Source organism: Falco cherrug, chromosome 7 (genome assembly GCF_023634085.1).
Source record: "Falco cherrug isolate bFalChe1 chromosome 7, bFalChe1.pri, whole genome shotgun sequence".
NCBI lineage: Eukaryota > Metazoa > Chordata > Aves > Falconiformes > Falconidae > Falco > Falco cherrug.
In genome coordinates this window covers 61,498,203-61,510,271 of record NC_073703.1, presented here as the reverse complement: position 1 = coordinate 61,510,271, position 12,069 = coordinate 61,498,203, and the positions used below count along the sequence as shown (strand labels likewise).

The 12,069-nt window shown below is 37.3% G+C and overlaps 1 protein-coding gene across 2 annotated transcripts in view; it reads left to right on the top strand.

Annotated features, from left to right (window-relative positions):
* SNX6 (sorting nexin 6) overlaps nucleotides 1-12,010 on the top strand; it is a 29,427-nt gene extending 17,417 nt beyond the window's left edge. For both annotated transcript variants that reach the window (XM_055715486.1, XM_055715485.1), the window contains exons 10-14: nucleotides 291-330; nucleotides 1,511-1,597; nucleotides 2,540-2,699; nucleotides 3,743-3,828; nucleotides 10,165-12,010. In XM_055715486.1, coding sequence (XP_055571461.1) covers nucleotides 291-330; nucleotides 1,511-1,597; nucleotides 2,540-2,699; nucleotides 3,743-3,828; nucleotides 10,165-10,218 — 427 coding nt within the window. In that variant the 3' untranslated portion in view covers nucleotides 10,219-12,010. The remainder of the gene's footprint in view (nucleotides 1-290; nucleotides 331-1,510; nucleotides 1,598-2,539; nucleotides 2,700-3,742; nucleotides 3,829-10,164) is intronic.
* The last annotated feature ends 59 nt before the right edge of the window (nucleotides 12,011-12,069 follow it).

Here is a 12,069-nt window from a genome sequence, read left to right as displayed (position 1 = left end):
TTAATTCACAGAAGCATAAAGAATCCCTGAGGAGCTGTGCCGTTATTCTTTAGTAAAAAACATCCATCCATTATGCTTGCTTTGTCCCTTGCCTTTTCGGAAGTTGTACAATTCCCTGATGTTTGAAGTGCTACAATTTGAAACTATTATGTTGTCTGAGTTGTGTGAATCACAAGTCTAAGCAGTGGCTTTACAGTCTTTATTGCCAGTCATAGATTATATTTTGAGTTCTAGAAAGTAACGAGACTGTTCAAATTAATGTTTTAATATAAGCTGTTTCCTTTGTGCAGGTTTTTTCTGAAGGTGTCAGAGTTATTTGACAAAACAAGGGTATGTACTATGAAAACTTTTTAGATAAGTTTTTTGTGTACATCCCGGAAGTGGCAGGACATCTTGTGTCAACTAGACATTAATATGTGGATGTTTTGTGGATGCTGCTCTATGAAGCATCTGAGCAGTGTATGGTAGGCAATGAAAAAGCATGAGATTTCAGTCATCTGATTTGTAAAATGATAGATCTTTAGGAGCTTTCAGTCTACTAAACATTTCTAGGCAGTCTTCCTGTCTTCTGTGCAATACACTAGTAAAGTTGCTGTTCCTCTAAAATGCTTGGAGGCCTTCCATACTTGTTACTGGGTATCACAGAATTTGTTACGGAAAAAAGAAATGAAGAAATGTAATCCTCAATCCAAAAAATGTCAGTCATGAAGCTTTTTTTCTGGAGCCAAGATCTGTTTCTGCAATTAATTGGCTCAGAAATACTACTGCTGATGTGCCTAGCCAGATTTTCAGATATTTTGTCTCTTCTGCCTTATTTGTTTGGCTTGATAGAGCAGAAGATGCATGCCACACATATCAGGAAGAGTTTTGAATTAAAAACGTGTGCATTTCATAAATGCAGGCAGTTGTATCTGCATAAATATATACTTTAAAGAAAATTAAGTTATTGGAACTTCTTGCTTTGACCTAAAATTTTGCCTTTTAGAAATTTTATTAAAAATTAAGATTTAAAAAATGCACTTGCAGACTCTTTCTAAATTCGTATACATGTCTGTTTCAAATACAAGCAAGTAACTTTATTGATCTTTTGGACCATTTAATAGATGCAGTTGCATAACTGTCCTGCGAAGGTGCCTTAAAAATGTGTTTTCCTTTGATCTCAAAACCAACACAACTTCTTGTGCAACTCTTTATACTAGATAAGTTTGTTTCTCTGCAGTTTTTGTAATATGCGATACATATAATTGAAATTGGGAAGAAAGTGCTGTTTAATGTAGAAGCTAGTTCTCAATTACTGCTCGCACAGTAGGTTATTGCTTACATTTTAATACAAAATTCTAATACTGTTTCTTATGATCCATCTTTAAGTATTCTGTCACAAATGATCTTAGTTTTTGAAAAAGAATCTGTCATGTACTGTTGTATATTTTATGTTGTATTTGCATCATACAAACGAATACCTAAAGTCTAGATTTTTTTAAACTGATGCTTTTACTTACTGTTTTACCAGAAAATAGAGGCCCGGGTATCTGCTGATGAGGATCTTAAACTTTCTGATCTTCTGAAATATTACTTAAGGGAATCTCAAGCTGCTAAGGTGAATCTATGGGGTTTTGTTCAGGGAAATAATGTTTCTTTTTTAAAAGAGAGAGAGAGATAAAGGATCATATCGAGAAATACACAGTAGATAGGTTAAAATGCTGCCACCTTTAGCCTGCAGTTTCTCCCTCAACTGTATTATACTGTGTATGTATATATACATCTCTGTTGTATGTAAGGAGTAACAATGCAGTTGCTGACTGTGGGACTGACTGGAACTGTGTGATCCACTTATCAGGCCAAATTGTGAAGCATGATTAGAAACAGTGGAAGAGCTGTTGGTGAATTGTTCATGTGTTTGCAATGTGTTTGCTGCTTGTAGGCTGCAAACAATTCTACCTTTTTTAAAAAAATTAAAATTGGATACTCCAGATGACTTCCAAGTGCTGATACAAACACACATGGGCCAAATTCGTTATTCTATACCTACAGAAAATTCCATTCTTAGTGTTGTTTGATGTAAGATGATAAAGTGACATGACAGAATGAGGAAGTGTTTGACAGAAAATGTCTGTAGTTAGAAGATGACAGCAATAACTGTTGCACAAAAAATGCTACTGCTGGTTTTTGGGCCCTGTGTGTATTTCAAATACATAATATAAACATAGTTTGTTTCTAATCTAAGAAGCTGTGAAATTTCCCGTGATTGCCTCTTTGTGTAGGCTTTTTGGAATATCATTTAAGCCATCTGTTGCTAGTCTCTGTCAGACATGATGCAGCCTAAACAATATTATATTGCGAGTCTGATCCAGTGTGGACATTCCTGTGACTTGCAGGATGAAATAAAAGTGAATTCAAATAGTTTAGTAAGAACTCAAATACAGCAGGAAAGACTAAAATGAATCTGATATTTCTTATTTTTTTTATTACTTTGTATATACTAAAATCCTTGGATAGATCCTCGTAAACTCTATACATCCTTTTATGCTTTTTTTTATAGGATCTCCTTTATAGAAGATCTAGGTCACTAGTGGATTATGAAAATGCTAATAAGGCATTGGATAAAGCAAGAGCAAAAAATAAAGATGTGCTGCAAGCTGAAACTACTCAGCAAATATGCTGTCAGAAATTTGAGAAAATTTCTGAATCTGCAAAACAAGGTATTTGGGTTGTCTTTGATCCTACGTTACTGCTTGAAAATTAACAGATTTTAGGATATTTTTAACGAAAACAGATTTTTTGTTCCATTTCCTAAGCAGAACTATTATCTTTTAAGCAGCATTTACTTATTTTGGAAAGTTCCAGTGATATTTTCCTTTGGCTTCTCATAGCTCCATTAGGCAGAACAAAGTCGAAATGCAAATTACTTGTTAACCACTTTCTTTTATATGCATAAGATAGGATACAAAATTATAATTGCTATCAGTAAAGGCAAACCTAATCTTTTAAAGTATTGTTGAAATTTCTCCTTCTGGTTTTATGCATTCTTCTGCGAAGGCAGCAGTCTGTCACAGAGATGACGCTACATTAGAAAAGGGAGAGATCATGAAATGAGATTTCACTGAAGTTGCAGAGTTACAATAGTTCTACAGAAATAGAACGTTATTTACATGTTGCCTTTTTCCTGGAACCTTACTCTCATTTTTTTCTTTTTTATTACACTAAAATTGTTGTGAATTAGTAGGAATCTGACTCATTTGGAGCAGATTTGTTCAAGGTTTAAACAGAGTGCTCTTCTGTTTTTATCATTTAAGAGTTTTTTGACTCTGTAAATCTGGCTAATGATTCCTATTAATGAGACAGTGGAAAATGAATGATCCTATTTAGTCATAAAGGTATATGCATAATGCGTACTTGTTTTCTCTGTTCTTCATTCTAGTTTTAACTTGGCATCTTCCCTAAAGACTTTCACATATCAGCCTAGAATGAGCAGTGCACATAGAATAAGAGAATTAAATGTTTAAGAGCATCCACATTACAGTCTTTTCTTTCAAAAGAGCTTTGCTTCCACAGATGCAATGGTGGTTTGTTTTCATCCAGTGGTGTAGCATTATCTTTGAGCCTGGAATGTGCTGAGATTATACTTGAGTTTTTTTCCTGTTGCCTTCTTTCACCCTTTAGCTCTTCCATCCTGAAGGAAACTGTTAACAGTTGAGGGCACTAGCAATAATACTGTTAATGAATCCATTTTTATTTTCTACAGAACTGATAGACTTTAAGACAAGAAGAGTTGCAGCATTCAGAAAAAATCTGGTGGAACTAGCAGAACTGGAATTAAAGCATGCTAAGGTAATTGTGTTGCTTTTTGGTCTGTATTTAAACTGATTTTAAATATTATATGCTTGCATAACTAGAATGGCTGCATTTGTTGTGTGATACACGTTTCACATTCAGGAGAACTTTGAATAGTAGAGGGGGGGAAAGTACAAGTGAAGTATCTCTAAGGGACTAGTGTGCTTGAGGTGCCTTTGGAAAAATCTTGAAGACTATTTTGGCTTCAGTTTTGTGTTTATCTAGCTATTTGGTATTCATAGCTGCACATCTTGCCATTTTAGTGTGAGATAGGAAGTAGTTTCTCCTGTCATGCAGATGTTGGGGTCACTTGATGTATAGGATAGGCTAACTATTAAGCATGAGATCACACAGGCCTGTCTGAAGTCAAAGCAGTGTTACTCTGAGTAAGGTTTTTGAACCTTTTTACCTTTAAAGTGTGAAGTGCTAACAAAAGAAGAATGTCACAGAGTCTTTTCAGTAAAATAATTTTTTGCAGGAAAAAAACTTTTAAAGGGACTGTACTGTCCTTAAATTTCACAATGCATTTGATTCCTTTAATCCATGAGATGAATGGTTTTGGTTAAATCAAACTACCTCCTCTGATTTCATAGACAACAGTCTTTTACTAACAGCCCTGTAGCAGGAGGTAGTTTTCTTTTAGAAGTCAACTCTAGTATTTCTCATTCTCATCACAAATCTGAAAGTGTGTTAACTACTAAGCTTTGAATTTACACGGAATAGATCTGTTGAAAAGACTAGTTAAGAGTTGTATAGTGTTGCTCAGTTAACTTGTTTTGCTACTTTACACTCATTTCAGTTGTGTTGATGGTGTCATTCTTCATTCTGCCAAACCCACTGTTTGGAAAACTATTGCACCGTAAAAAGGGCTGGTTTGAGGACCTTTTTTCTTTCTTTTTTTTTTTTTTTTTTTTAATCTTTGAAGGTATAAGTTCAGTTTGTTTGGACATTTAGCTGGTAAAGTAATCAATAAAGTCTGGAATACTCCTTTTCAGATGTACAGTGCTTGCTTTAATGTGCTGTATCAGAAATTCAGCTGTATTTCCCCCAAAGTCTTAAAACTTCTCGTAATACATTGGCACTATTCAGCCTTCCTACTTCTCTGTGTGTAACAGCTGTCTATATCCAGCCCTGCGTCTCCCAGAAATGCCCATGTTTGGTCATGAATGTACTGGTTACAGGTTTTCCTGTCCTAACAGTCAAACATGCAACAGGTTTTATTGATTTGCCATATCATGCTTCAATAAGGGAACGAATCCACAGCACTTCTGTCCTGCTTCAGTCACTGACTCTTCATCATCTCTTGTAAGTGACCCTTGCTGAAGTCCCCACATGCCCTGGAGTGGAATGCTTAAAAAAAAAAGTCTTTATCTTCTAAAGTATCCTTAAAGAGTCAATTGTATTAACTCTCTGTGCAAATCGAAGTTATGTATTCTCGTGAATTTTGACAGCTAATAACTCTGGAAGATGGGGAAAATGCTTAATTTCTGTAGCTTTCAACTTACTTGATAGGTATTTTTTGGTGTCCTCAGTTTACCTGGAAGAGCTTGAATTTTTGTAGCCACTCTTCTTTGTCACCACAGCCCGTGTTTAAGACAGTTCTTCAGATGGTCTGTTTCAGTTTGTGACTTACCTTGTCTTAGTAAATTCACTAACAAGTAATAGAAACTTTGAACTGTAGTCCTGTTTTTGAAGATGAACTATTTTTTTCCTGACCCTTTTCACCTAATTTTATCATGGAACACTGTAAGATTCACTAGACAGTTTGGAATATTTAAAGCTTTACAACATAAAAGGTCATTTTGACTGAGGGTGACAGTTCTTGAAATTTTAATAAATGTTGTGACTTGCCGAATGAAAGGGTATTTTGTTTCTCACTAGGTTTGAAAGTTCTGTTTTTTCAAAGCCTGTGTTTCATATTTATCAAAACAAGCCACCACAGATGGATCAGTTTGGTTACTGTGCTTTTATTTCTACAATTCCTACAAGTGCAATAGATCATGTTTTTCAATTTTATATGATGGGAAATTTTCTTGTTAATGCTATAAGCAGTGTATTTGAGGATAGTCTTATGGATAGGTTTTCATTAGTCTGTAGAGAGTATTGAAGGATGAAATGGTTTGGTGGAAACTTTCTGAGGTAGTTCTGTCAAAGGAAGATATGAAAAGACATGGGATTTTTTTTGAGAGAGAATTGTGCCCTGATGTGTGAAGAGCAACGTTAGGGAGGAACATGAAGGTTTATGCTTGTCCCGGAGGGGATGTTTTTATAGTTGTTGCAATGCAAATCATGAGCAATGCACCCATTTCAGGAAGGCCAAGTAGCCCTGCTTTTGGCTGGGCTAAACTGGGATGTTTGTAGACACCCAATCCCTCTTGCAGTAGAGCCAAGAGGGTTGGCAGAAGCAAAAAGCAAGCTACTTTTTCATGTAGGCAGGCAATAAATTAATGAAGTCAGATCAAAACCCCCCTGCTTTAAGGTTCTGGACAAAGTGCTTAGCCTGCTGCTGTGTCAGTCCCTGTCTTCATGCTTTCGCAGCTACTGGAGGCAGATGACGTTTTAGCAGCCCCCAGCTGGAAATTGCTTGGCTTGTCAATGGCATGTGGTGCACAGCACTCCCAGACTTCCTAACAGGTTGTGTTACTCAGGTCTAAGTGCTCTTTCCAGCAAAAATGCTGGCTGAGGGCAACAGATAACACTGCTGCAAGACTTGCTACAAGCCTTCTGTTGTGTGGGTTTTGCTGGCACAAGTGCCTCCAGACTAGATGGCATGCAGGTGGATCTGTCTGTGAATCAGACTAGCTGTGTGTCTCCTGGATGTGGAGTGGCCTGGCACAGAAACCACAGGGGTGAAATCTGATGCAGCAGTGGGTGCTGCACTCACCTGAGAGGCTGTCTTTGGGAGGAATTCAGCCACAGGGAAGGCTGCTGAATTTCTTACTGTTAAAAGTTATTTGCTCTGTGCGGAATGAAAAACACAAATCCCAAAACACAGAGATCGCTGCATTGAAGAACTCGGAATGCCCAGTGGATTGAGAGACTGTTCTGAGGCATAGCTTCAATTTCCTGAGCTGTATCTGGCCGTGTGGCTCTAGAAGACTGAATAAGGAATCAAGATAGGGAAGTCAAGCTTTTAGTAGATCAAGGACACTGTATATACAAATACTAAATACACTCTCTCTGCTCAGGTACTACTTCTTTACAAATACTTGTTTTAATCTGCTAATATTCTCTTATCCTTTCCTGGTTGCAGTTCAAGTCTTTTGAAAAAGCTAAAAATTAGACTGTGGGTTGAGATTGCTTTAAGTTGATGCAAGTATACACTACTGCCAGTAAGGATGATGATGCATGACTCTCCCTTTCCCTTGTGTTGGCATTATTAAATGTTCAGCTGCGTAGTAAGGTGGAGCTAAAAATTGCTCTGGGTTTTTCTGAGCTTTACTTTCAGTCTTGTTTTCACAGCATCCCTTGTGTCAAAGCACACAGTTTTGGCTGGGAGGGTGTGGGAATAAAAGAGAGCTGCCACTTCATCAGTAGTGTGTACCCTAGATTTACTTAAAATAGCTGCCAAACTGCAACTTTAGATTCTGCGTGGTCTCTGACCTATACTAAACAGACTGATGTTTCTTTTTCTATGGCCGTTCTGTCTGATTATCCCGCTAGGTAGTGTTTAGCTTCTCTGTTGCTCGCTTTGTGTTTCTTCATGACTTCATGCAGCTGTAGCTAACGTAAGACCTGATTAAGTGTGTGGGCATTTAGTGCAGAGGCTGCATTTAAACCTATTCAGTATTTTAAACAGTGGATTTTGAGGTGTTCCTGTGTTGGACTTCATGTTCAAGAAGGGAGGTTTTATAGTTAGTGAAACTGCTAAGGTTATAATCATATACTTAAAGTATTTATAACCTTGGCTATACTTTCAGAGTATTTTGACATATGAATTGTAACTAAGACAGCCACTTCCTCAAAAAAAACCCAAAATCTAAACATCTCTTTCCACAAGTAGTAATATGTACGTTCTTGCCCCTCTGGGTTTTTGTGGAAAAAGAATTTGTTGCATTACTAGCAACAGATGTCTGTTTGGAACTGACAGAAGAAGGGAGTAAGCAAAATCCAGCGCTAAGGGATTTGGTTAAATGCTTTGTCAGTAATTCTTTCTTTCCTGGAAAGGATGTTTCTGTCACCGTGGTTCTGCCAAGAACTGTAATTTCCAGAGCTTAGGAGTCTGAGCTGGCAAGAAACACTTTCTGAATCTGAATTTATAGGATTTTCTCGAGCTATGCTGATCTCAATCAAATGTCAGATGTTGCAGCCAAAAAGAGTAACGGCTCGCAGCCTTTGTGGTCCTTCATTTATTATAACTTAAATAAGGTTGTTCTTATGAACTTTGTAAATTAGATTTAATGAAAATGCATGATATGCCTATTTAGAAAATTTCAGTAGACTGGCAGAGTCTGGTGTGTAAAGGACATCTTTGGTACCACATAGTGGCCTGTGAATTGCAAGTATGCTTCACGCTGCTGATGGGCTGCAAGGAGATGACCAGAAGATTACTGTCACACTTTGTGGACTGCATGCATGTTACCTGCAACAAGTGTACTTCAGACTGAAGTACTGCATTTGAAGATTGAAGACTGAAGCATTCCTTTTTGTTCATTACAGCCAGTAATCAGCTGTTCAGTAACGAAGACCTTAAATTTATGAATTCTGTACACTACAAAGATGGGCCACCAAGTCTATGCATCTCACATATACTGAACTTCTTCATATCACAGAATTACAAGCCATCTAAATAGCTTCTGACTCTCCTCTGCCAGTATAGGCATAAAAGGGCAAAAAAAGCAGTTGAAGCCATAACTGAAGTCATTGTCTCCTGGATAAGCCTGAAAAGGATTCAGTAGGCACAACTGGGAATCTTCTGCTTTGAAGCCTTTAATTCAGTTAATGGTTTAATCTGGATTATAAGAACCTTATATGAGGGATAGAATTACAATTTCTTACCTTTGTGGGCTGAGGGCTGAGTGTCTTTATGCCTGTATACCACAGGTCACTTAGAATGCTTTCAACTGAAAAAGTAAGAATTACAGATTCTTTAGTACTTGTGTAGACTATTTGTCATGGACATGCAGATCACAGCTACTGATACAGTTTAATTACATACTTTTGTCTGTTTGAAGTTTTCTTTACATGTTTCTTTTTTGATCCAAAATTTTTTTTTAGAAGGAAGCAGTTTCTCCCATGTTTGTAACTGGGCATTCGGACTGCTTTGTTCTTGCATTTTGTCTGAACCTGATAGGAAGTACTTTTAACACTGTTGACAACCTCTAACGTTGTTTCTTACACCGAAATTTCAGATTTGGGAACAAATCTAGTACAGCTCTTTCATAGTGAGTAGCCAATAGTTTAAAGTTATCTAAGCATAAAGGAGTGCACAAAATAATGTGAATATCAGGTTGCTTTTGGGGTTTTTGGTTGGTTTTGTTTGTTGGGGGGTTTTTTTGTTGTTGGTCCCGTCCCCCCCCCCGTCCCCCCCCCCCCCCAGGGAAATCCTGTCTTACTTGTCAATCACATTTGCTTAATTCACAAGGTTGTCTTTTTAAAGTGTCAGTTCTGTAAATTCATTCAGAAATCTGAAAGTCAGCCTGTATGTTTTTATGGTAGTTAGATTGCTTTAAATAAGATTAAAAACTGACGTACAGGTGTTTGAAAAGAATGGCAGAACTTGGCCTTTAGAGATAAGGCTTAGTTAATGATCTGATAATCACTTCTGTAGTTCCAGCTCTAATGGCTAAGTGCCTGGCTAAGCATGTAAATCAGTCTGTTGCCTTTCAGACAAGGCCGGTCCTTGAACAGAGCTAGGAGCTTAGATGGCTGCTCTAGCAAGGAGATCCCGAGTGCTGTCAATTGGTTAACACTTCTTGATGAATTCAGTATTCTGTATAATATATGAATACTTCTGCTTTGGGAGTAATATTCCAATAATGCCAATACTGTATTAAAAAAGGAAAACTTTGTAACTTTGAACTTCATTGCTAAAAGGGTGCTCTGCAGTGAATAGTTTTTATGGCCAGGCTAGATCCTCAGGAAGAAATGTGGAAAGGGTACTAAATGCTTATTTTTGAATCTCAGGTTGGCTCCATTTAGTTCCATGACACAATGCTCCTACATGCCAACAACTCTTTGAGATAAAAGTTACTTACACAAATATTTCTACATAAGCTTAGTACCTGCCTGTTCTCCTTTAGTGGTGCCACTGATATTTAAAAAGAACATCTTTTTATCACAAGTGTGAAAGAAAGTAGGTAAATGTGGTCATATTTTTCTTTATTTTTACAGGGTAACTTACAGCTGCTGCAGAGCTGCCTGGCGGTGTTAAATGGTGACACATAAGCTACACTCCATCCTCCCACTAACAAGGGCTGCCCTCCTCTGGATTTTGTTTTCATGACTTCACGTAGGCATTTACAATTCACTGGAGAAAACATTTGACAAAGTGCACATAAGCAAGCTCCTTCTTTCAAAAGAATTAAAAAAACCTTCTGAAAGTAGCTCCAGACTATATGAAGCAACAGCATACTTGTTATACATACATATTCCTGTTTATTTAATCATTATATGCTTTCATTGTTCAGAAACCAAATGCTCTGGTTTTGTGAAAATAGCCAATATAATTATGTTCATGTTATGAATACTATGATACGGCTACCAACCTTATTTACCTTTGTAAGTAATTTCTGAAGTTCACCATTTGAAGCACATTGTTCAAATGGCCTAAATATTACCATTAGATATTTGAATATTGTTACTATAATGGCATTGTATACACTGTCTTTAGGTTTTTTTCCATGTACTGATATCAAGAAACTTAATCTTTTTTTCAATTGTGAACATTTCTTAGAAATTTTGGAGAACTTTGTGTAACCTTTATAACTATGATTTAAAAAGAAAAGCAAATGCATTAGTATGTTTGCCTTAACTTGTAGACTAATCCAATTATTGTAAAATAAACCATGAAATTGATGATTTTTCTAAAATTATGCAGACATTGTATCATCTGTAAGCTTAATATTTTCTAGTAAATCAGATTAATTAGCTTTTTCTCTAGTCACCCTGTAAAACCATTGAGTAAGTATTGGATTGGTCTGACACTTCGCACCCAGTAATTTTTCACTTGCATTCTCAGGTTTATCTGTTTGTCTGTTACTTTCCTACCCAGTGTACTTAAATTGTTTTGAGCTTGGTGGCTGACTCTGCAATTTCCTTGGCAGAAATGCTTTTCAGAGAACTTTTTTGGTTTCTTTTTCCAGAAAGGGGAAATAAAAGTAGCGGAAGGGAGTTCAGAAGGTGCATAAAATACCAATGAAATGCAATACTGCCCCATGTGGATACCGTTAAGAAGCTTTGCTTCGGAAAAAAAGTTAAGGTGTCCCCAGTAAAGGAATGCCCGAGAAGGATCTCATTCGGCTAACTAGACTTAAAACTTAGAGCTCTGGATCCAGTTTTATTTGTTGTATTGCTTTGTCTCTCTTACTTGAACCTTGAAACTTTTCCAAGAGGTGCTGTCCTGTTGTGTAATTTCAAGATGTCATAAAATTAGGTTTTACTTGACAAATTGCTCTTCACAGTGGGATTGCTGCTTCATATGGGTTTGTGGCCCTCCTGCGGAGCAGCAGGATTTTGGGTGAATGGGATGTTTGGAGGTGCAGATCCACGTAAGTCAACGCCTCTGATTAACAGACTCCCCATACTGCCGCACAGAGGTGTGTGCTTTGGGTTTTGCTTTTTTTTTTATTATTATTTTTTTCCCCTCAAGTAGGGTGAATTGCACAGCGCGGTGTCCTTCCCCTGGTGCCTTGTGCATCAGAACATTTCAGAGGCAGAGAAGTTTCTGAGCTGACCAGCCGCAGGCTTGGAGCACCAGTGCCAGGTGGCTGTTAGCAACTCTCCCAGCGCATAAAATGTTTTCCATCAGTGGCTGCTACGATAATGCTGTGCTGATCGTTTTCCAAATATAACAGGTATAATTCCTAAGGAACTCATCTATAAATAGACTATAAGGGACAAAGATTACAATGTATATACAGTGAACAAAATTGTAAATATTTTAAGTAGGCCGTGGGAACAGTTTTTAGATTAGTCCTCGCTGTTCAGTGTTACTGGCTCATTAAATTTTTTCCAAGCCTGTTGGTATCGGGTGTGTCTCTTAGCGCCCGCCTCCGCAGCCGCGCAGCGCGATGGAAA